Source organism: Festucalex cinctus, chromosome 4 (genome assembly GCF_051991245.1).
Source record: "Festucalex cinctus isolate MCC-2025b chromosome 4, RoL_Fcin_1.0, whole genome shotgun sequence".
Lineage (NCBI taxonomy): Eukaryota > Metazoa > Chordata > Actinopteri > Syngnathiformes > Syngnathidae > Festucalex > Festucalex cinctus.
In genome coordinates this window covers 30,286,525-30,312,612 of record NC_135414.1, presented here as the reverse complement: position 1 = coordinate 30,312,612, position 26,088 = coordinate 30,286,525, and the positions used below count along the sequence as shown (strand labels likewise).

The window sequence follows — 26,088 nt, the reverse complement described above, 5'->3', positions numbered from 1 at the left end:
TTAATTAAAACTAACAAAATAACTACAACTAAAAAAAAAAAAAATCATAAACGAAATATAATTAAAACAAAAAACGAAAATGAACTCTAACTATAATGATAGCAAAAATGTCCTTTGTTTTTGTCTTTGGTAATTAATTTAATGCATGAGCCTTTGGGGATGATTTGAAATGTGATTTTATGTTGATTTGTTTTGATATTAACCGGAATAAGTTTGAAAGTGTGTCACATAGAAGTGATGTCATCGAGCAGCAGCCAATAGAAAAGCACCTTCAAATGACGTTACTTCCATGGTGTTTTTTTTTTTAATAGTGCGCACATGTAATACACAAAAAAATAAAACTAAACTAGAACTAAGCATTTATTCACTCATTCACTCCCATCCATTTTCACAGAAGCAACCCCCTTCACTGTTTTACTGGATTTTGATTGATTTTGCAAGGCCCACAGAATATTGTGTTCTATTGCTATAAAAACATGGAACCCTACCAAAAGAAAAATGTCTTATTTCATCAGGAAGAAAACGTAAATTTCAATCTGTTTCCATTTTCCATCAATTGGCGTGAGAATTTCGCTAAGTTGACTCATTATTCACAAATCTCTTTAGAATTGTGAGTAATTGATTATTTTATTTTATTTTTTATTTTTTAAAACATGATCCAGGTTGATCTCCTTTACTCTGCTGCCACCTGCTGGCTGTTTGTGTAATAACCACCATTTCTTCATCCGTTCTTTGCAGTTGAGAGGCTGCATCAAAGACTTCTGTATGCTCTGCGTAAACAAACAAACAAAAAACAAAAAAAACGTATAATTACGTCTTTGGCATTTTTGGGAGCAAATGAGTTGAATAACTAAAACTAATAAAAACTAACAAAACCACCCTGAAAACTAATCAAAACTAACCAAATAAAAAACAAAACAAAACTCAAAACTAACTAAAATGAAAAAATTTAAAAAAACAAAAACAAAACTATAATAACCCTGGTCGGGACGTCAGCCAATCACCACCGATAGTGCAATCACATCGCCTAGTTTAATATCGCGAGTAAGAAACTCAATTTGAACTGAATGGCGAGGATCCCGTTTTAATCTAATTTATATTCTAACAACACAAACGAGCTGCGCGCTTTCACTTTTACCTCCACAGCAAACATTACAAGCCATCGTAAAGGTTTTGATTGTTTCTTTGAAGGTGTAATAAATGTTTATTGGACTTTTTCAACTCCTGCTCATTACATTTGAGGAGATTTGTGTACCTCTGTACAAGTACTTCTTCCGCATTAACTGCAATTGCACCGCGGCGTCCGTTTGAAACGGCTCGATCTGTAAGCTCCGCCCTTTTTCCACTTAATATACGTGAGAATTTGGTTCCGTCGTTTTGGCGCAAAACTTCCAAACTAACAAAAACTGATCTTCCTTGAAGGAGGTCATTTCCGAGAGTTCATCAGTATGAGAAGGTTTCAGTGAGATCTCACTTGCGGGAATCTTATTCTCATCACTTCATATAGACCGTATATAAACATGGCATCCATTATTCATGCGTTCTCGCGGTCGCTTATTGACAAGGACATTTGGATGGACGGACGTTCATCCTGACAAAATTGGCCAATCGCTGCTGGGGGAAATTGCCGGTAGGAAAAAGCGGAATGCGGTGAAATGTATGCAGGGAGGAGTCTGATGACACCCGCCTGCCTTGCTTAATGGAGCCCGAGACGGATGGTCGGGAACACCTGAACTTTGAACTTTTTGGCATGGGGAAAGTGTCAGACCGCTCACATCACGTGCCGGAGAACACGTTACACTTTGGATGGCAGGTACAGACAGACAGACGGATTTCTACCGGTAATTGAATTGAATGTGCATTTCGATGGCCAGACATATTTGCCTTATGTGGATGTAAAACTGCGTGTATACGCATGCATGTTATGGGCAGACTTAAGTTTATTTTTCAATTTGAGTTGTATACGAATGGACCAAGGTTATTTTAGTTCACGAAAACTAACGAGAAAAAAATAACTAAAACTAACATTCCTGCCTTTCCAAACAGGGTTCTTGTGTGCCCCGCCATGTTGTGGTTTCCGTGGGGATATGGGGGCGAGGGGTGGCTTTTCTTTTTTTTATTTATTTTTATTTATTTATTTATTTTTTATTGTATGGATGTTTCAATTGTTCAGCACTTTGAGTTGCATTTGAATGTATGAAAGGTGCTATATAAATAAAGTTTGATTTGATTTGATTAAAAAAAATATTAACAAAAAACGAAAATGCTTTTAAAAAAAAAAAAAAAAAAAACTAACCAAAGCTACATTTTTTTGTTTGCAAAAGTAACGAAAAATAACTATAATTATCGTGAAAATGTCATTGCTTTCGTCTTTGGTTTTGCCACATTCTTATTTATATTCATATTAAGCCTTATGGTTAATTTGATGCATGAGCCTGTGGGGATGATTTTAAATGTGATTTTTAAGTATATTTATTTCAATATTAACCCGAATAAAGACGTTTGAAAGTGCGTCACACAGAAGTGACGTCAAAAGCACTTTCAGATGATGTCGCTCTCGCCTGATTTATTTGTTTTATTTTATTTTTTTTCATTTTTCACTCAGCTGAAATGCAACACTAGTAAGAAATGTGTTAATTTTTTAGTTTTCCTGCATGGTATATATTTAAAAAAAAAAAAAAAAAACTAAAACTAAGCATTTTTAAATAACTAAAAAAAAAAAAATCAGAACCACCATATAAAACTAAAACTAGTTCAATTAAAAAAAAAAAAACTAAAACTAAGCATTTTAAATAACTAAAAAAATAAATAAATCAGAACCACCCTATAAAACTAAATAAAACTACTTCAATTAAAAGAAATAACAACAAAAAAACTAAGCATTTTTAAATAACTAAAAAAAAAAAAAAAAAAATCAGAACCACCCTGTAAAACTAATTAAAACTAGTTCAATAAAAAAATAAATAATACATAAATAAATAAATAAAAATAAAAACCAACTAAAATGGAAAATCCAAAACCATAACAACCTTGAATGGACAAATATGTTTTGACTCTAAATGTGTATGTGACCCATAAAAAAATGAAGTTGACTCCCTAGCCATGAAAATCTTCTTTCCTTCACGAGTCAGTTTGCGAGTCTTGTCCACATTTTGCGAGTTAGTTTGTCCGCCGAAGCGAACCGGAGACTTGTGAAGGTCGCGGTCCGCCGCGCCAAGCTTCCATCTCGTCAGCATTCCGTGGATTGACTCCGCAGTCTGCTGTGTGTGTGACAGGTAGTTTGGCCGGGGCACTTGAGTGAATGTGGATTGTCATTCATTCGGGAAATAACCGTGGGGTGGGGGGGGGGGGCATCAATTCCTAACAGACGAGCGCCCGTGAAAGGCTTCTTTGTCATCATTATTGCTGTTGGTGCACCAAACCGCTGTAATAATTGCCCTCGGAGGACTGCCGTGTCATAACGTTGCGGCTTGGAACATTACGTTTAAAAAACAACACCTGATGCTCAAAGTTTGACAATTCCGTGTGGGGAAACATCCAAAACGGTTTGGAAAAGTGTTGACTTTACAACACACAGTTCTTCATGTGTTTTGCATTCATACATTACTCATAATGTGGAGTCAATTTCAATTTCACTCCTGAGTCATTTTGTTTGTACAGTACATACACAGATGCTGACTGTTCACATTTGCACATAAGATTGCCGTCAATTAACTCATTCACTCGCCGCCATTTTCACATTGCGCAATCCCGTTCGCTCCCGGCTGTTTTACTGGATTTTGACTGATTTTGCATGGCCCACAGAATATTGTGTTCTATTGCTATAAAAGCATGGAACCTATCAAAAGAAAGATTAAAGTCTCCTCTTTCATCTGGGGAAAAAAAAAAGTATGTTTCTATCGGTTTCCGTTTTGCAGAAATCAGCATTAGAATACAGCAAAGTTTCATCAGTTTTCACAAATCTATTTAAAATTGTAAGTAATTGAGCTTTTTTTCTACATGGCCCTGGTTGATCTCTTATACTCTGCTGCCACCTGCTGGCCGTTTGTGTAATAACTACCATTTCTGCAACCGTACTTTGCAGTTAAGAGGCTGCATCAAAGCCTTCTGAATGCTCTAGTGTAAAAAAAAACAAAAAAACAAAAACGTATAAATACGTCTTTGGGACACTTAGAGCATAAAAAAAAACGTATTTACACGTTATTGGGAGAAATGAATTAATCGTGTTTCATTTCACTGCTGATAGTAGTGCTGGCGTTTCGTCGTGTTTTTCATACAATTCGTACATATTCGATTCTCTGCCCTACACATATTTATTTATTTTTTTCACGTTCTGCTTTCCATTCAGATGAAAATAAAAGAGTTGAATTCAGTCACAAGTACATAGTTCATATTTCTCAGTCATGCTCCACTTTTAGGAAGTATTTTAAGAGGACCCGAGTCAAGAAAGTTGCCGACGCAACGACGCTCTTAAATGTGAGCGCCTGCGTACACTTTCCACAAGTTATTACATTTAAAGGTTAACGGCTGCACAGTCGTCTCTGTTGCGACCAGAAAAAAAATATGCGTACGGTTTCAATCGTCTTGTTCCTTTTAAAAAAAAAAAAGGTCCGTATGTGTGTGTGTGTGTGTGCGTGTGTCCCGGCGTCAGGCGACTGGACGGCGTGGTGTTTGACTGCGGCTGCAACATCCGCTGGATCCAGCTGTGGCAGGAGCGAGGCGAGGCCAACCTGCACACGCAGCAGCTCTACTGCAGGAGGGGAGCCTCCAAGATGAGGCTGCACAACATGTACATACAAAACTGCGGTGAGAACATTACTTGGACTATTTTCATCATGCAGTCATCGTTTGGAGGTATTTATTTATTTTTTTATGTATTTAAAATTGTCCAAATCTTCTGATTTCAGCATATCCTCAGTAATTATTCACTGTTTTCTGTCGTCACTGATGAAAGAAAACGTATCCTCTACGTTTAACTAAAATAAGACTGCTTTTAGTTTTACCGTTATCGTTATATCGCGAATGACGACGCCAATATTGCGACAATTTTAATATCACAACATCACAATATTGCCGTTTTCGTCCCATTCCGACTGTTTCGAGTCGACTGTATGTATATTAGGGATAGACAGATTATCGGTGCCGACATTTGCCATTTTGACAAATATCGGCGTCGGCCATTTTGAATCTGAAGGCCACTAAAGCCGGTATCTGACTGAGCGGTGAATACTTGCGAACGTAGCGAATTTTGTGTTGTAAGACGTTCACAGTCAAACAACATTTGGAACATATTCACACAATTTTTCACGGCAATGATCTTTTGAAATGTTTTATGAACCCTAAAAAAAAAAAAAAAAAAAAAAAAAAAAATTAGATACATTCGCATGCATTTGTCACTCAGTGAGATACGAGAACTTTTCATTTATGGATCTATTTAAATTTCCACTTTATAAAAAAATAGGAACCACCTACACTTTTATTGAAAAAACTATGTTGAAATTTTAGAAAACTTCATTTACAGTAGAAATCTTTTGGGGTCTATTTACTTGTTTTTTATTTATTTTTTTTAATATAGCTTAACTAACACATGCTAATGACCCTGGAAGGGCTGCATTTTTTTTTTTTTTTTTTTTAGCATTTTTTTAAACAAACATGGAAATATACAGGACTGTCTCAGAAAATTAGAATATTGTGATAAAGTCCATTATTTTCTGTAGTGCAATTAAATAAGCAAAAATGCCATCCATTCTGGATTCATTACAAATCAACTGAAATATTGCAAGCCATTTACTGTTTTAATATTGCTGATTATGCCTTTTTTTTTTTTTTTTTTTTTTTTTTAACTTGGCCTGAGGAAATATTCTAATATTTTGAGATAGGATATTTGAGTTTTCTTAAGCTGTAAGCCATAATCAGCAATATCACAAATAATAAAATATTTCAATATTTATATTTATATATATTTATATATATATATATATATATATATATATATATATATATATATATTTGTATATAATATGCAATATTTCAGTTGATTTGCAATGAATCCAGAACGTATGACATTTTTGCTTATTTAATTGCATTACGGAAAATAATAATTTTCTGAGACAGTCGTGTAGTTTAAAAGAATTTTTTTTTTTCCTGTTTTACTGCAAATGAATATTGGCTTGAAATATCGGTTATCGGCCTCCTTGACTACGAATATCAGTATAATATCAGTACCTTGAAAAAAAACCAAAAAAAAAACATATCGGTCTATCACTAATGTATATGTATGGAGCGATTGATCTCTTAACAGCTCAAGGTGGACGGCGGCTTTGAAAGCTAAAAAAAAAATAAAAAATAGCTTCAAATAACTTGACAACACAATAAAGCCCACGTGTGAAAAAGCGACCGAGCAAAGCGGCGCGAGTGTACGAGCATGATGTCGCTCGGATGGAGTCAAAGGCGGGCGTGACGTCAAAAGTGACTCATCGACGAGCGTTGGCGCGCCGCCATTGTGCTCGGTTTGTTTTGGTTTTTTTTCATTAACAAGAGGGGAATAATTGATTCAGTGAGAAAAAAAAACAACGCGTCAACAGAGGCGGCGACGGGCGTGTATTTATAGGAACGTGCGTGTGCGTGTGTAGACTTGCCAGAGATGAGCGTGAGCCACAGCAGCGTGCTGGTGATGGAAGGCGACAATGTGACGGTGAGCTGTAATGGATCCGGATCGCCCCTGCCTGAAGTGGACTGGACCGTCAACGGCCTGAACTCCATCAACACGCACCTGGTACACACACTCTATTGCTATAAAAACATGGAACCTATCAAAAGAAAGATTAAAGTCTCCTCTTTCATCAGGAAAAAAAAAAGTATGTTTCTATCTGTTTCCGTTTTGCAGCAATTAGCATTAGAAGAGAGCTAAGTTTCATCCGTTTTCACAAATCGATTTAGAATTGTGAGTAATTTAGCTTTTTTCAACATGGGCCTGGTTGATCTCCTTTGCTCTGCTGCCACCTGCTGGCCGTTTGTGTAATAACTACCATTTCTGCAACCGTTTTTGCAGTTGAGAGGCTGCATCAAAGCCTTCTGTATGCTTAAGCATAAAAAAAACAATAAACAAAAAACGTATAAATACGTCTTTGGGACACTTAAAACCTAAAAAAAAACGTATTTACACGTTATTGGGAGCAAATGAGTGATTACCGTCAATTATGCGCAGATTTTCACTATATATGTGCCAGCCCTAGATTGACGGAGCTCAACTGTAATCATATTGCTCCAAAAAAATAATACAAATACAAATGGAACGCGGCAACACTGAGTTCTGGACGTGTTAAATCACATGCTTTGCATATATATTCTTCCCAGAATGCATTGCGTGGCGCAGTTAATGACGTTATAAGGACACTAATCCTTGTCATATCGATTTGTGTTACCATTAATTGGATTTGCGTCGTATTTAACACGTTTGTCGGTCTATAATTTAAAAGAATAACAATAATAATTCAACAAACCGTAACTTTAAGTTGTGTGTCAAATAATGACATCCAGGACGACGATTCCCCCGTACAAGTTGTGATGCTCATCTGAGGACTGCTTGTGAAGTTACACAATTTATATACCGGTATTTTGATTGTGGACATTACAATTATTATTATTTTTTCACTTGATAAAATCATCTCGCGGGCCGGATTAAACCCCTTTGCGGGCCTGATCCGGGCCGCGGGCCTTATGTTTGACACCCCTGCTATACAGTATTTATTTCACCGGAGTAGTTCAAGGGCGGGCACGCTTGGGAGGGGGGAAAAAAAAAAAAAAATGGTTCTCCGCCCCCTTGACTAATGCCTTTAAAAAAGTCCTGTATAAACACACACCCACAGAGGATCAGCTAAGTGAGCAGCGCTCATGCTCATTAATTAGAGCTCTCCGGTTAATTAGCATGAGGTTAGCGAAAGCCTAAGGGACCCCTCGTCTCACGCCCGCGAGGGCCCCTGACCACTTTTATTTGGCGATGCCCAAACCCAGACGCCAACTTTGCTGGTTAAAAAGGTTAAACAGTCGCAAGGGAGAAGAATGGTTCGATTTGGTTTTTTGATTTCGATGGACTGACCAGGGTTTTTCCTGCGTACAAAATTCAGAGGCGGCCACCTCCACCTAATTTGCTTGCCACCTCCAGCCTAAGCCACTGATATCGCTTAACTCAATAAACAATAAAATCACAGTATATACAATAAACATAATAGTGTTTTACAACGATGCTCAACTATATTTACAATTTAATATGTACTCGTAAAGTGTTTGTGTCTGTGGATGGTTGTTTATCTGTGTGTGCCCTGTGATTGGCTGGCAACCAGTTCAGGGTGTGCCCCAACTACTGCCCGAAGCCAGCTGGGATAGGCTCCAGCACCCCCCCCCCCCTCCCCGATCCTTGTACAGCTATTAGTAGACGCCGGAGAGTCAATTGCAGCAATTTTGTATTAATGACATGTTTAAAGGACTCCCCGTTTGTTTTGTTTTTCAATTCGCATATTCAAGTCCAACGTCTACTGGCCCGACATCCACTCCATCAACCTGACGCTGTTCAACATCAGCCGCGACGACAACAACTTCCAGCTGACGTGCATCGCCGAGAACGTGGTGGGCATGACCAACTCGTCCATCCAGCTCAACGTGCAGTGTGAGTCCAGGCTTCTTTCTTTGGTTTGTTTTTTGTTTTTTTCTCTTCTTTTGGGTTGCTTGAATGTCAATTATTACGCTGGCGAAGCTCAAACCTCTAATGTGTTTATTTGACATTCTGACATTGCCACTGTTGCATTTGGCGCTTTGTTACACAGAAAATGTACCCGGGTCAATATGACATGCTCATTTCTTTAACCATATAAATGGTCAGAAATTTCATAGACAATAAAATAATATGTTATACAATAATAATGTTTTTTTTTAACTATGTGTATATATATATTGCTCTTTTTATTTCCATTTATATTTATTTTTTTGGAATTATATTTTTGATATCCATTTTTATTTTCACTTTTAATCATTTATTTATTTATTTTATTCATTTACTTTATTTTGAATTTTGGCAGTTTTGGTCCTCCATAAAAAGTTCTATTATATAAAAAATATATATAATTCAAAAATTAAATACAAATGTATTTACATATAGATAGATAGATAGATAGATATTGCTCTTTTTATTTCTATTTATATATATATTTTTTGGAATAATATTTTTTATATCCATTTTTATTTTCACTTTTAGTCATTTATTTATTTATTTAGTCATTTTGAATTTTGACAGTTTTGGTCCTTCATAAAAAAAAAGGGTAAGTTCTATTTTAAAAAAAATAAAATAAAAAAAAAAATAAAAAAAAAGAGCCCTTGATACAAGTTTGACACACAAAAAAAATCTGTCAATAAATGAAATGCTGAGAACTGAACCGGAAGTCCAAAATTTGGGTTTGAAGCAGCCATTTTGGCAATCCAAAGTGCATACTTTGAAATTATCTCCAGACAGAAGACGTATGAGCAACGCTAAACGCTGGTGTAAGGTTTTTATTTTTTATTTATTTATTTATTTTTTAAACTGATGCCATCAAAGTTGTATGATGGTTTTGAGGACCTTCCTTGAATTTCCTTCCTCTTGTGCCGACCGAGTCATCGAGACGCGCTGCTGAGCTGGAATGAGAGCATCTTAGCGAGGGTTAAATATAGCGAGAGCGACGTGAGTCCCAATGGAGTGTGTCATTACGGCAACTAATGAATGCACAAGCGCCACTGTCGTGTCGCGACGCCTCGTCTCAACGCTTATCGTGAAAAAGAATGTCGACGGGCTTTGATGGCCAATCGCTGCTAACAAGTGTGTGCATGGCTGACCGGGGCTTAAACCCCATTTATTGACTTCTTTTCTTCACTATGTGTATCGTATCTTTCAAACCGGAGGCCTGATATTTTTTTCCATATAGGTTGAGGACAGCTTGCCAATGTGATTTCCACTCATGTGGAAAGAGATGTTTTATGAGGCCTGAGGGAAGACTTTTTTTTTTTTCTTTTTTTTTTACTTTTTTGAAAATGACAAATATGTACGCATCATGTTGATCCATTAGCCTAAATCCATGTCGTTGGGCTGCTCGATCGGAAGATGTGATCCAAAGACCACATTAACAGCCGGTTGATCAATACATGTTTGTTGTGGCTTCAAAAGTGACATGTATTGATCATGTCCAGTGGTGAAATCAGCTATTTTTGCTTGCTTTTAAGTGACGTAAAGTCATTTTTGAAAATAGAGCGGCGAGAAAATGCTAAATCTCATTGTAAGCTGTTGTTTTAAAGGGACTGTGTGTAATATATAGTGCCATCTAGTGGCACTATATATTTGGTTTTGGTTTTGGTTTGGTTTGGCCTTCCTGGGCGGAGTTTGCATGGTCTCCACCGTGCCCGCGTGGGTCTTCTCCGGGTACTCCGGTCTCCTCCCACATTCCAAAGACATGCATGGCAGGTTAATTGGGCGCTATGAATTGTCTGAGGTGTGCTTGTGAGCGTGGATGATTGTTACGTCTCTGTGTGCCCTGTGATTGGCTGGCAACCAGTTCACGGTGTACCCGGCCTACTGGCAATAGTCAGCTGAGATAGGCTACAGCACCCCCCGCGACCCTTGTGAGGAGCAAGCAGCTCAGAAAATGGATGGATGGATGGATGGATGGATAATAATAACTAGACTAAGTGCAATTGCTGGAGAAATTGCGCGGGAATGCTGAATGTTGAATGCTAATAGCTAAGATTTGAATGCATGCGGAATGCTTAAAATGAGAGATAAATTCTGAAATTTTAACCTCCGTGTTACTGGACAAAGCGCTTTACCAACTGTGCCACTAAGCAATATCAGAACCTGGTCATGATGATCAGTTGTATGTATGAAAGTGGGCGTGGAAAGTGATAATGTCTGTCCCATTGAAAATCAATGGGGGAAAGTTGATATTAAACGTTACATTTAGCAAATATTATAAGTAACGTGGAATCAGACAATATATATCCCGGGTGGTAGTTACAGTGTTCCCTCGTTTTCCGCTGGGGTTAGGTTCCAAAAAATACCCGCAATAAATGAAATCCGCAAAGTAGTTAGCTTTATGTTTTACAACTCTTCTAAATGTTTTAAGGCTCAAAAATCCCCGACCGCACAATTTATACACTTTTCTCATTGAGGCATTTACATGTTCTCCCATTTCTCTCTTGTTCAAACATTGACAATGTTCAAACCTTCATAAATTTTATAAAATGGGTATATTACTGTAAAAAAATATGCAAAATTGCACTTTAAAAAAAATCCGCGATACAGCGAGACCGCGAAAAGTGAACCGCGTTATAGCGAGGGAAGACTGTACTTTTGTAAACATAAAATGTAGTTGTTGTTTTTTAAAAAAAAAAAAAAAGCATTTTCATTTTTATTTTATTTCGGTAACAGTATTTTTTTTTATATTTTAGTTTTAGTTGACTAAAATGACCTTTAATGGCACCATAATGTCACGGGCCACTGAAAAATGGACGGCGCCGCAAATGGCCCCCGGGCCGTAGTTTGGATACCACTCACTTAAATTTTGACTTGGAAGCACGTCGATGCTTTTGTTCCTTTTTTTTTTATTTTATTTTATTTTATTTTTTATTTTTATTTTTTTTATTTAGTCCTGAGGACTCGGGTTCGAGTCCAGGCTCCGCCCTTCCTGGGTGGGGTTTGCATGTTCTCCCCGTGCCCGCGTGGGTCTTCTCCGGGTACTCCGGTCTCCTCCTCCTCTTCTTCTTTTTTTTTTTTTTCTTCTTTTGCAAACAGGCTGTTACACGGACAGCCGTACATGTGAATAAACACCAGTGGGTGTGTAAATGGCTGCCGCTGCCTCATTATAATCCCATCCAGCGAAAGGCCTACAAGGGCTATTTGGCCGCCATCCGCTCCTCGCCCCAAAATGGCTGCCTTGATGACACTGGAATATGGAAGGAGAATGAGTTCCAGCGACGAACGGCCCTTGCGCCAACTGCAGCAGGTACATTTGGGATGCAATGAGGTGTTGCGCGCTTTTTTTTTGCAAAGCAAGTGTAACTGATGGATCTGATTAATTAACAAGGACGTCGCCCGCAGCCTGCGAGCGCGCTGGCAAAAAAAAAAAAAAAAAAAAAAAAAGAAGAAATCAAACCGGCTGCGGTGGAAGCATGCGGTTGTCATGGCGACGTTCCTCCGGCATCCTGGCCGTGCATACGCGGTACCGCATCGCCTCTTACATAAGTGCACCCGGTGGAAAAATGGCCGCCAGCTGGTCCTGGGACACGCTCGTGTGCTTGGGGACCGGGTCTGGTCTCGCAATCCTCAAGGGGGGCGTCCTCCCCCACCCGGATGCCGGGATGGTGTCGTCTCCAGGCGTTTCTTCTTCTTCTTCTCCCATGTTGACACTCTGTGCCGGTTGCCACAAATTAACTCGCGTATTAATTTTTCACCACATGCTCTGCTGGTAATTACATTTCCTCGGCGGTGCGAGCCCATTGTCTGTGCAAATGTCACAAAGTAGCTCCAACCCCGCGCTGCGACGAGGGAACGGCGTGATTGACGGCACGAATTACCGGCCGTCACATCTCGCGGTTCAAAAAGGGGGACGACTCTTTCCAGATGGCGGATTGAAACTACAATGGAGGCTTTTATTGTGGGACTCTCCTGAATAATGGCCGCATGGGGGACTTTTCCCCCCTTCAATTCTCATTTCAAGATCGGTTTCATTTTGAATTGCACAATTTCGGTTATCATTTCAAGATCGGTTTCATTTTGAATTTCGGTTATTTATATATATATATATATATATATATATATATATATATATATATATATATATATATATATATATATATATATATAATTCATTCATTTTGGGGGAAAATAATTATTCAATAATTAAATAAAATAAAAAATTGTAAAATACAATTATTAAATACATGGTCAAATTGCAATAAATGTGTAGCTTTAATTAGATTTTTTTTTCCAAATTTTTGAATTAAATTTAAAAAATGCACATTTGTGTTTTGCTCATCTTGACCTCTAAAATTCTTAACTACATTTTCAAACGTCAATTTCCAATGATCATTTTGTATATTTAAAGAATGCTTACAGGGCTCCAGACGGTTGTCATTTTGCCCCGAAAATTTGAGTCTTTGCAACAACAATTTTCATCGATTGCTTCTGCATCACACACACGAAAAATGACATATAATTTTATTATGGTACTCTATTTTTTCGTTGATTAGACTTTTCAATAATATAGTGAAAATAAAATGGAATTAAAATACTTCAAGTTGATTTACAGTGTAAATCTTCTACTTGCACCCGTAAAATAAATTAAAAAATAATAATTTAAAAAAATAGGAGCCCTGTTTTAACATACTAATTTAAAAAAATGAAAATTTAAAATTGAAATGAAGTAACAAAAGTTAAAATGAGCACATTTGGTGTCAAACTAATTTCATATTTGAAGATTTGAAATTCCATTGCATTTAATTATTATTATTTTTTTATAAAGTAGGTTTGTAAAATAAATTTTCCTTTTTTTAAATTACTAAAACAAATGACGCCCTCATTCAAAACGAAACTGTTATTGTGTTAAGTGTTGAACTTATTTTTACAATTGCAATGTATTATTTAACCATTACATACTGTTAATGTCCGAAAAGTGACCCAAAATACACCAAAATACAAATCCAGACAACTGTCAGCGTTCCACCACATTTACAGACGTTTCCATAGAAACGTGCCGGCCAGATAACACACAGAGACGTCGACTTGCCTTCGCCGATCAAAGACGAGCATTGTTATCGTCGCGTTGCTAACGGAACGACTCGTATTGTGTGGAACGATTGCGGCCATGACAGCTCCGCCGAAGGAAAAAATAAAATAAATAAAAAATGGATCGTCGCTAACTGCCCGTCAACAAGATGATTCCAAACGTACCCGTGACTTGTCGGCGAAACGGACTTTTTTGCCTAATTGTCACCGCTGTCGGGCGCCCATCAAAGAAGTCGTTTTGCCAAATGACAGCTTTCAGATAGAAATTCCAAAGATTCATCCCCCCCCCCCCCCCCCCTTTTGTGCGCTTTTGACGACCCATCAGCACACAATCGCAGGCGGCGACCATGCGCGCCAACTGACAGTTGGTGTTTTTTCATGATTCATTTTAGGTATCAATCAATTCTTACAGTTATTCAAAGCCGTGCTAGCTAATGTTGCGTGAGCACTAAATTACACGATGAACTCATTTTCAAGTCACCTTCCATGGAAAGTTTGAAAAATCGGTAATTTCACTGATCAACAAGAAGTATAGATTTTTATGTTTGCTTTTTGTTTTTGTTTTCGTTACACATACGTTTATCTACGATAGAGAATTTAGCAAAATGAGCCGCAATCGGAAGCAGGTACACGAGACAGAACAGTAATCGGTCCGTGTACTTTTCGGCCATTCGTTTTTCCTTCTGAAGCAAGGACACGGAAAACGGGAAACAAACCGATTTCCGTTTTTTTTTTTTTTATTTATATGAACAAATAACGGGAAACGAATCGTCTCCCGTTTTTGTCGAAATAAAAATGAAAAACGAAAAACGGGAAACGAGCCTTAACCGATATTTAGAAGTCCCGAAGAATAGGCGCCAACAGGGACCTCGAAATAGACACTAGGGGGCAGCAAGCTGCCACTGCAGCAGCAGCTTGTGACGCGCCGCAAAAGATGAACGGCTTCCGGGTCAAGGAGAAACCAGCTTGCGAAAAACGGTTTACGGCCACATTTCATTTCCCGATTTGTGCTAAATAAACACATAATAGAACATCGGCTTAGGGCTCGTTTCCCGTTTTTCGTTTTTATTTCAACAAAAACGGGAGACGACTCGTTTCCCGTTATTTGTTCATATACATCAAAACAAAAAACGGAAATCGGTTTGTTTCCCGTTTTGCGTGTCCTTGCTTCAGAAGGAAAAACGAATGGCCGAAAAGTACACAGACCGTAATCCTTTCCCATCAAATATGGACAGAGCACGGTATTAAAATTCAGTGATCATTTTTCAAGAACTAGACATGGCAAATGGGCTTTGATTTCCAGTTCATCTCTGGTCACTGAATGAATGATTTTTTTACAACTAGACCAAGTGAAATTTCTGCAGAAATTGCGTAGGAATGCTGAATGCTAATAAAATATTTCCCAAGCGAGATTTGAACCAACGCGCTTGCGTGTCTCCGTAACGCCGGGCGAGTATTTAACAAAATTAAATAAAATTAAATAAAATTCACGCAATAGCGCCACCTAGGCATGCAGTACCCGCCATTCATTTAGATGTAAAATTGGAACTAAGATAGTTGGTATACATGTAATCACTTAGCATAATTGCCCATGGATACATTTACAACGTACAGTCAGAGGTGGGATTTGAACCCGCGACCTCCTGCTTACTGGACAATGCATTTTAAATGAGCTACGCTAAATTGCAAAGCTTTTGTTAGCCTGTGCCCTCTATTAGCATAATGTTAGCATGCAGTCTGCCAAGCACATCCAAGAGGGGCTCAAATCTGAGCTGTCGACTTTATGAATTCATCTTAAAGATGAGTTGTTGCTCTTGCACGGTATCCGTCTTGCAAGCGTCCAAGGATGCCGGGCAAAGCTAATCAAGTTGTGCAAGCCAGCAGTCTCTCTTTGCAGGAAGTTGACCCCCCCCAAATGGCCTTGCTTATTATGAATGACCAGACACACATGCACTCAATAATAATAAATAAGCACTTGTGAATGACAAGTAGCTGAGCAGCAGTGTTTGTTGACGTGCTTTATAGGAATACAGCGTGATGTCAGCCTAGTATTTTTATTTCGGATTGATGGCTTGCCAGGTAAGCCTGTCTGCCAAATAGTGATGTGAACGTATCATTAATGTGTGCATTGGTGCATATGTGTGACGATTTATTTATTTTTTTTGTTCCTTGGTGTTGTTGATGGCTTGTTTGCAAGTTAAGGTTGTCTGCCAGATAGTTTGATGATGTAACCTGCTCATTACAAAGACAAATCAGTCGGTGTATTGTTGATGAAACGCGTCTGCCCATGTGACAGTTTTTTTTTTCTTGAGCGCAGTGTTGCTACATCCATCCATCCATCTATCTATCCTCTATCCATCCATCTATCCTCTATCCATCCATCCATCCATCCATCCATCCGTCCATCCATCTATCCATCCATTTATCCATCCATCAGGAAGCAAGTCAAGTGCGCTCACGCCCACAACGGCACACTTTCATAACTGCTCATCTGTGAAATAACCAAAAGAAGAAAAAAAAAAACCTCCATCCATGTGCACAATTACACAATTAGTCTGCACTTTGCTCGAGACTGGCGCTGGGCACAAAAATAGAGCCCCATGACTTCTTATAGCCGATTACATACTCAGTGAATTACTCAGTTTGCGCCGTACTTTTATTTTTTATCCCATTTTTATTGTTTTCCATATAAGGCCTAAAAGTGTTTTTCATACAAATGTTTAAAGTAATTCTGACTACACATCGCGTTTAGCGTCGAGTAATTGTGCTCTCCTATAATTTCCGCTGTAGCGCAGAACTTTGTTGTAAATCGCGAAGCCCCTTGTAACTTTCGCGCTTGACGGGTAAGCAGGCACTCCAAGGCGGCCGACTCATTTTTTCATACGAGCAATTAAAGATGAACTTTAGCCCAAATATGCCCCCTTTTATGGCTGTGAATTTTGGGGATGCAATGTCAAGCTGGGAGGTTTCCGCGCCGAGCTCCTCCATGAACATGTTGTCGCTATCGTCATCCCGCCTTAGCGCCGCACGATCCTGTCTCCCAATGTGTCACCTCTTCCCCCGGGTAAATCAAAATAGCTTCAATTTAGTCTGCTGCTGCAGTTTTTGGGCTTGTCCAAACAATGTCAGCCTAAAGCTTTAGGAATGTTTGGAAACTTGGTGACTGATTTTTAGGGGTGAAATAAAGTTTTCTTTGGATTTATGGCGATGGATTAACAAATATTTCGTGTCATTTGTGACTTTGACGCCGCGTGAGCATGGGTTATTGATTGATAAAGGCTGAATGTGTTCTGATTTACATACAAAATCGACAGAACGGTGAAGAAAACGACTTAATATTAATAAGGTTACAACTTTTGTTAGATTTCATTTAACTCATTCACTCGCAGCCATTTTCAGTGCAGCAACTCCTTCGTTCACTGGATTTGGACTGATTTTGCAAGGTCTAAAAAAAATTGTATTCTATTGCTTTAAAAACATAGAACCTACCAAAAGAAAGATTAGAGTCCCCTTTTTCATCAGGAAAAAAAGGTATATTTGTATCCGTTTCCGTTTTGCAGCAATTAATATTAGAATATAGTAAGTTTTCATCATTATTCACAAACCTGTTGAAAACTCTGGCAAAAAGAGCTTGTTGCAACATGGCCCTGGCTGATCTCTTATACTCTGCCACCTGCTGGCTGTTCTTTTTTTTGTCATACCATTGCTTTAGGCAACCACTTCAGATAAGAAGCTGTATCAAAGCAATCTGGTCTAGCATAAAAAACAACAACAAAATAACGCATAAATACATTTTTGGGATTAAAGGACAAATTATTAAAAGACGTATTTCTACGTTTTGGGTTTAAATGAAAAAAGTAGTTTGCTGGTAAGAATATGTGGTCACATGGACGCACGTGAGCGCCCTACTTATTGTTTTATATTTATGGCCAACAAGTGTTTTTTTTCATACAAATACACTTCACAGAGCATCACAGATTTTTTAAATCCGAATTATATAGCAGATTATTCGCTATATGGCCGAATGTTGTGGTGTAGCGTTCCCTCGCTATAATTCGGTTCACTTTTTGCGGTCTCACTGTATTGCGGATTTTTTATTTTTTTTTAATGCAATTCTGCGAGAAATGTGAGAAAAAGTAAATGCCTCAATGAGTATGTGTGATGAGGAGTTTTAGAGCCTTAAAACATTGATAGTAAATGTAAGACATAAAGATAGCTACTTCGCGGATTTCATTTATTGCGAGTATTTTTTTTGGAACTTAACCCCAGCAGAAAACGAGGAAACGCTAATTATTTTTCTACATGGACTGCTCAAGAGGAAATATTTGTGAAACGTATGTGATCATTTCACACTTATTAAAAGAAGCTAAAGTACAAGTACCGGTGGGTTAGGGTTTGTTTTCCTTCCAAAAATATCCCACTTGACTTACAACCATTTGGCAAATGTTATTTTGAGGTTGCCAACGGTGCGTGCGATGCATTTTGGAGCTAAAATGACGGAACCAAGTCAAAGTGCGTTCCTCTGCCCTGTCCGCAGTCCCGCCGGTCATCCTTCGCCTGGCCGAGCCCGAGCAGCGCCACGACACCTGCATTGAGTTCACGGTGCGAGGGTACCCGCACCCGAAGCTGCGCTGGTTCCACAAGAACAAGGAGATCCTGCACAACCAGTACATCCGCACCGAGATGGACTTCTACCAGGACTACCTGGAGGGCTGCCTGACCTTCCAGAACCCCACCCACATCAACAACGGCAACTACACCCTGGAGGCCAGCAACTCGCTCGGGACGGTCACCAAGACGGTGTACGGACACTTCCTCATGGCGCCCGGCATTGATGACGAAGGTGGGTACGAATCCTGGGGTCATTGATGAAAAGAGCGGGAATTTGACGTGTTACAAAATCATAACTTCAGGTCTCTCTTGAATGAGGTCAACATACTTTGTCCTAAAAATGAAAATTTTGTCTTCGCTGCCGTTTCGTGATTGTCCGCTTCCGTCACTTTTGACCGTGTCACTCGGCGGTGCGTGGGCGTAAGGTTCATTGAAAACATTATCAAAGACAAATGACGTTATCAATAAACTTAACGTTTAAATCCACTCAGCTCAACTTTATTTATAAAGCACTTTAAAACAAGCATTGCTGCATACAAAGTGCTGTACATGAAACGGAAATCGGTCATGCAGTAAAGAATAAGGTAAGAAAGGGCCGGTGCGTAGAGGAGGGCGCAAGAGCTCAACGAGGTAAGGTGGGGCAAGACCATTTAGAGATTGAAAAACAAATAAAAGAATGTTAAAATGGACTCAAAATTTTACGGGCAGCCAGTGAAGAGAGGCCAGGATAGGGGTTAATGTGCTCCCTCTTACGGGCACCAGTTAGGAGCATTTTGGAATCAAGAATCAAGTCAAAACAAAACAATGTATTCGATGCTTACAAAATGTCATCCATTAGATCATTGACGATCGCTTCGATGTTCACAAAAACAGGTTTGGTTCGATGACAAAAGCTTGTAAAGGTTAATTGAAGACGTAAAATTACCGTGCGTCATTTTTGGATGTTTGTAAGCATCATTTACATTTTTCAATAAGCATGTTTTATTAAACCTCCAAATCAGCTTGACACCTCACTCAGACCATCACAATTTTAAATTCAAATAACTTGCGCAGAAAGTTCCCGGTCGCTCTTTTGGGGCCGGGTCGCTTTTTTTTTTGTTTTAAGTGCGCCGTCGCAAGGTTGCTGAGCTTGAGGCAGGTAGATTGTTCCGGAGACGGGGGGGGGGCTGCCAACCCCCACAAAGGCTGGCAAATTTCTCCCCATGGTCAATATAGCAAGGTTAATAATATCCGCTTGTCAAGTTTGTCGCACACGGCGTGACTTTCTTTGTTTTCTTCTTTGCAGACGTGGTGGAGCTCGGTGAGTATTTGGATTTTCACATTTAAACCTGCTTAGATTAGCCTTCTTCTTTTTTGTTGTAGTAGTTGTAGTGCTTTTAGTTTATTTGTTGGTGTGGCTTTAGCGTATATACAGACACGCACACACACACAGACAGTTAGAACAGTTACCATGGAGAAATTTGGTCACTTCGTCTTGTGGTTATCGAAGCGATGGCTGTTTTTCGTGGTGGTATTTTTTTTTTTTGTGTCTGTTTAAGGATTTTGCGGCCATGGTTTGTGTTCTTTCTTTCTTCTACGCTGTCGTGTTTGTTTGATAACCCATTTCCAGGTTAAAGAACCAATTTGGGTATCTGAAGTTTGTTTTCAAAATGCAAAACTGTGAACTTTTATAAAAGATAGTAGTCATCTAATAATATTACAAAATCAAAGAGTAACACAACAATCATCAAATACATACGTGGGGTCTCGTACATGTTTTTGGACGCATTAAAGACAAATTAACTCATTTGCTCCCAATAATGTGTAAATACGTTTTGGTTTTTTTATGTTTCAAGTGTCCCAAAGACGTATTTATACGTTTTTTTGCGTTTGTTTTTTTTTCATGCTAGAGCATACACAAGGCTTTGATGGAGCCTCTCAACTGCAAAGAACAAAACGGAACGCCGGGATAGGATCTGCGTAAAAGTGCGAAATCCGCTGGGACTCGGGACACCAGGCTCAAAAGCTGGGGACTGTCCCCGCTTAAACTGTCTGTATGTCTTGGTCAGACTGATGTGGGTGGCTGATTCTGCTTTTCATAGGGTGCTCCCGAGCAAATGCATACATTTTCACGAGGACGCATACACTTTTTTCCGGGCATGGCGAAGAATCAATTTGCTCTTTGGGATAATTATTGTTATAAATGTGGCGTGCGCGGTGCGTGTCGTTCCCTGCTGCGTCTGCTGACAGCTGAAACAAAGTGGGCCGTTCTGATCTCTCACCTTCATGGCGGCGCTCCTTCATCTCCATCTCCATGCCGGGCCGTCCGTCCTCATCGGATGCACATTATTACGCCGCATTAAAGCCTGTGACGGATGAAGCGTTTAGGTTAGATTGACCCTTCTGCACTTACTTTCAGTTCAACAACAACCAATGAAATCATTTGATTGTGTTTTTATTAGTAGAACAGATTTTCATTTCTGGTCCTCAGTCTGTCCAATAGGTGTTGTTTGTGTTTTATTTTTATTACTGAGCTGCGAATTTTCATGTTTTTTGGACATATTAGCTTCATATCGCATTAAGGTTGATTTGCTACGTTAGGATGTTTACAATTGAAATAGCTTATTTTTCGCTAAAAGTGTTTGCTCTTTATTTTATCATTGAGAATTTAATTTGTGGGAAATTATGTGTTGTTGTTTTTTTGTTTTGTTTTTGTGTTAAAACTATGACTGTGTTCTTTTATTGCAATTGAATTCTTCTAAAATTAGGTTTTTACGTGCAAATATCATTTGGTCGTAAAATAACGTTTTGTTATTTTTGTTTGTTTTTGCCAAACCATGTCAATACCATATTGAATATGAAATTATTTTTTCCAGCAGAAAGCAATTACATTTTCTCATACTACAACAAATGAGTTATTTGAAAATACTTTTTTTTTTTTTTTTTGGTCCCTTGTAGAAGAACAACTTTTGTCACAATTGTGTTCTTGTAAAAATAATATTTTTTCTTGCTTAAAAAAATATATTTTTTTTAAAGATTTTAATATCTTCCCGTTATTTTACAACTTAATTCCCGTGATGTCATGTGTTTACATGCACAATAGCAATTTTTCTACTAAATTTTCTTTTCTTAATTTATTTTTTATACAGTTTCAACAATTTTTTTCCCACCAGTAAAATTAAGATTTTTTTTTTGTGCAAACTGCAACTGTTTTCTTCAATAACTTTGTTGTCATATTTCTACCACTTTAAAAAAAATAAAATAAAAATAAAAAATGTTAAAATAAAATGCTGTTTTAGGGGTAATAAAGTGCAGGGGGTTTTTTTTTACCACTAAAACAGCATTTTATTTTAACAACATTGAAACATTGAAATTATTTTGAAAGACTGTTTTCCTCATAGCACAACTTTATTATGTTAAAATTGTTTTTTAGGGATGAAATAATTTCTTTTCTCCCATTTTCTTTTTTTTTTTTTTAATCAACGTGGCAATGTTTTGGCATTATATTACAATCTTAGTGTAGCGTAATGAGTTTTCTGCGTTAGAACTTTGCTTTCCGGATTTCCCCTCTCTATCTCTTGTCTCATAGTTCAATTTTATTCTCAGGAAATTATTTTTTCTCTGTGAAACTGTTTTCTCATATCTGCAACTTTATTTCCCTGAATTCCCCCCCGCCCCCCCCCCCCCCCCCTCCACTACTCATAAAATAGCGCTTCTTATTTTGAAAACATTCTAGCGGAGGTGTGCGAGGAGAGCGCGTTTCGGAAATGACAGGCCGCCGAAGAAGATGAGGAAGATGCTAATGCGGTGGCGAAACCGCTGGCAGGCAGTGTAGCGGCGCCGCCATTCACTTGAGCACAAATGAGTGCGATTGTGACGCGCTGGCCGCGGGCCCTCAAGTTTCTCCCTCGTAGCGCTTCACTTCATTCCACCTGCGTCGCGCCGTTACGCGCCGCTGCCGTTTTGACCTCATCCTGCTGTTTCGGGTGGGACGACGCCGTTTGTTCATGACGGCAGGCGCAGTGCGCCAGTGAGAGAAACGTAGAAACAAGCCACATGTCAAAAACGAGTCGTCGGTGCGTGCGCACTCGTCAATTTTGACAGTCGGCCATTTTGAAAGAAGAGAGATGATGAGAGGATGTAAAAGAAATAAAGGAAGCGTGTCCGTTTATGTAGTGGTAAAAAAACGGCAAGTGTGTCCAGTAGCTGTTGTCCAACTGTTTACAAATATGTATGTAAAAAATATCTTATTTTGCAGCCGCTTCGTTCTGCTTATACATGTTTTTTTTTGGTTTGTTTTATGTGTGGTCTTCTTCCTGTAGCTCCCTGCATGCTGGCATCTGATCTCAAGCCAAGCTCCGTTCTAACGTCTTCTTCTTGTGTTTTTTTATTTTGCAGTCCCTTCTGCGCCAACAGACTCGGATTCAGGCCGCCCGGATGAAGACACGTTTGGGGTGAGTTTTTGTTTTTTTAAGTAAAGACAACCACGTCGTCTTCTCTTTTGACATTATTGCTCATTTTCTTTGCTCACGATATCATGACAACAAACTAACAACAAATGTTCTCGCTTTGGAAACAGGTCTCGATCGCGGTGGGCCTGGCGGGATTTGCTTGCGTCCTCCTCCTCGTCCTTTTCGTGCTCATCAACAAATACGGACGGCGCTCCAAGTTCGGCATGAAAGGTTAGTCGTGCGCATGGGATTAACACGTTTTGTGACTATGACGGGATGGAGCTTTAGCCCGCTTACACTGACCTGTGTGGGTCGAGCATGCAGCCACCACACACACAAAACTAGTCCTTAAATGCATGTCGACATTAACTTCACTGGCTATTCAAGTAACATTCAAGCTAACGAACCCAACAGCTTTGATTACATTTCCCTTTATCATGATAGTGTCTCACCTAAAATTGCCAGCTCTTCTCCTGGACTTGTTACAAGTCATCTTCTAAGTTAGCAGCTAAGGGAATTAGCATTAGCTACAGCATCTGGTTAGCTAATTAGTATTAGCTTCCAGCAGTCAATGACTATAGCGTCTAACGAGCTGGCTGACTCGCTGTTAAACTACAATTACTAAGATTGAGTAATTTAGCTACTTCAATTAGCATCTTACATTGTCATCTGTGTTTTTAAGGGACAGTTAGCTAGCAGGCGAAGTAGCATAGAAAGCTATGCTTCCATCAAAGCCAACATCAATGTAAACATGAGTTAACTACTTAAAAAGTGATAGGATAACCAACAGTCACCACCCTTAATATTTAAACAAACTGTTTAGCTCAATAATCCGGAAACCTTGGCCGCTATCACTTTTGAGGGAGACATAGCAACTTTGAATAGCAGCATCTAGAGCTTGCTGGTAAACTAAAACTAGCCTCGAAAGCTATCCTACCATCAAAGTGACATCGTCTGGAGCTTTACCATCGAAATCAGTGTACAAATCTCAAAAGTGCTAATTTACCTTAGCTACAGTAGTTAGCAATTACCCATCTTAGTGTACTTCCCAGGTTGCTGCGTTGCTGGCTAGCATGGCAAGAGCTGTCTGTTGGGATGTTCCGCTAGCATCAGTGTATAAATCGATGATAATACCAGAAAGTGTTAGCCATCCTTAGCATTGCTGTTGTTGAGGGTTGCTAGCTAGCTAGCTCGCTAAGCCAGTTAGCATGGCAACTTGATTTCATGGCAACTCGCCTGGGCACATCTGCCAGACTGCCACTATAGTTGTGTAAACGAGAGAGTTAGCTAACTAGCTTGCTTACTCAAAATAAAAATTGCTTATCACTAACGTTTCATCTTTTGCTGTACTTCTTAACACTTTTTTTTTTTTTTTTCAACCAACATCCAATGTGACCTCAGAGCAAACTGGTTACTTACTTTCAGCACGCATCCACGTGGCGCAATGTAGCATTAGCCACACGCTACCCGTAATGAGCTACTTTGCGGGATTAGTTCATTACTTACCTCGCTAAGAAACTCTGGGGCTGTAATTATTTAGGAGGTGGCAATTATCACGTTGGCCCAGAGCTGGCTCCAATCAAGGATGAGTCCTGGCAGCTAATGAGGCGTCACGGCAGACGAGCTTGTATGCTACGGCGTGCGCTCGCCGTGTGCTACTGGGTGGACAGGAAATGAATTAAAATGCAAAGGAAGAGTTATGAGGAATGCTAAAGCATGTCTTAATCGCTCCGTGACAATAATTTATTTCCTGTTCGTCTCTTCGAGCGAATCCACGTCTTCGAAGGCTGTCGAGCTAGCTTGTGAACTAGCGTGGAAAGCTAGGTCATGAAAATGCATAGGAGATGGTGAGCTGCAGCGGCAGGTTGGCGAACTCGGCTCGAGATAAAAAAAAAACGATGACGTTTTTAAAAGGCTCTACTTTCCAAGCTGGTCGGTGTTTACGTTCGAGATAAACCATGTAATAGTGAGAACTGATATCTTCCTGTTGTTTGCTTGTGATGCGCATAAACACGTCTGCTGTCTGCTGGATGTAATTCAAGATAGTGATGTGATAGAACGCGACTCAACTGCCGCACAGTGTGCGGGATCCTACGACTGGTTTTCATGAGCGGCTGACCAATTGGCGCGAGTAAATTTGTCATAATGTCACAGGTGTGACTGACTCAGATGTAGCTTGTTGTAGTGTTAATTTTATCCGCCATTTTTAAATTTTGTCTCATTTTTTTTAGTCCAGTTTCAGTCACGCTTGTTTGTTTTTACCAGTTAGTCAACCTCATCCGGTTTTCATTTAGTCCACTTTTAGTTGATTATAAATTGAGCATTTTAGTCTTTATTTTAGTCCAAGAAAACATCATTTTATTCATCTAGTTTTAGTCAAGACGATCATTTAACTCCTGTATTTTTTTTTGTCAGCAGATTATGTTGATTTTGGATCTAAAACTATTTCACATGAAATTTTCCGTTTTGTTTCGATGAAAACTTGACACACAATAACAGTGTGGCTACTCTGGCTCCATGCTATGAGCTAGTAAATTAGCCAGCATAGTTAGCGGTGAGATTAACATTATTGTTGGAACATTACACCAATTGGATTAATGTTACGTTATAACTATTACTATTTACTCTTTTTTTTTTTTTTTTTTTTTTTAACCTTTCACCGTGAATCCACCGCCTGTCTGTCCCATGTGTTTGTGCATGTTGCACTCGCTAGCTGCAGATTTGTAAGGGGGCGTGTCACTGTGGGTCACATGACCGTGTCACAGTGACCGATTAGCAGAGACGAGATTTTACAAAATCATATCATTTTCGTCTCGTTGTTCATGGACTAAAACGTCCAAAGATGTTAGTCCAGTTTTTATTAAATAAATTTAAAAAAATTCTCGTCTTCATTAGTCGACAAAAATACATACTGATTTGGTCACAGTTATTGTTTATTAAAGGGATACTTCACTTATTTAGCCCAGTATAGCAATAAAAAGTTAATATTTTGTCTATAATTAATTTGATACTTTCATTACTTTTCACGTACAATTAGTACCTTTAGAAACACATTTTGCAACTTGGTGTCGACCTGTTTTCTAGGTTTGGTCACGTGACATTCACAAGCTGAGCTGTGATTGGTTACCTGGGCCCATGTGATGTCATTTTCAGTCGACAGCAAGTTGCAAAATGTGTTTTTAAAGGGTACTAATTGTACGTGAAAAATAACAAAGATATCAAATTTATTATAGGCAAAATATT

The 26,088-nt window shown here is 38.9% G+C and overlaps 1 protein-coding gene and 1 long non-coding RNA gene across 6 annotated transcripts in view; one reads left to right on the top strand and one right to left on the bottom strand.

Annotated features, from left to right (window-relative positions):
• The window catches only part of ntrk3b (neurotrophic tyrosine kinase, receptor, type 3b), a 284,546-nt gene that overhangs the window by 159,545 nt on the left and 98,913 nt on the right, over positions 1–26,088 (top strand). For all 5 annotated transcript variants that reach the window (XM_077520229.1, XM_077520224.1, XM_077520227.1 and 2 more), the window contains 7 exons: positions 4,652–4,806; positions 6,633–6,775; positions 8,524–8,665; positions 18,342–18,647; positions 19,701–19,715; positions 22,793–22,848; positions 22,974–23,076. In XM_077520229.1, the coding sequence (XP_077376355.1) occupies positions 4,652–4,806; positions 6,633–6,775; positions 8,524–8,665; positions 18,342–18,647; positions 19,701–19,715; positions 22,793–22,848; positions 22,974–23,076 (920 nt within the window). The remainder of the gene's footprint in view (positions 1–4,651; positions 4,807–6,632; positions 6,776–8,523; positions 8,666–18,341; positions 18,648–19,700; positions 19,716–22,792; positions 22,849–22,973; positions 23,077–26,088) is intronic.
• LOC144018089 (uncharacterized) lies at positions 4,295–24,846 on the bottom strand. The gene is made up of 4 exons (XR_013283331.1): positions 24,352–24,846; positions 20,677–20,760; positions 6,639–6,772; positions 4,295–4,778 (listed from the first exon to the last, which is right to left on the bottom strand). It is a non-coding gene; the product is annotated as an uncharacterized LOC144018089 (long non-coding RNA).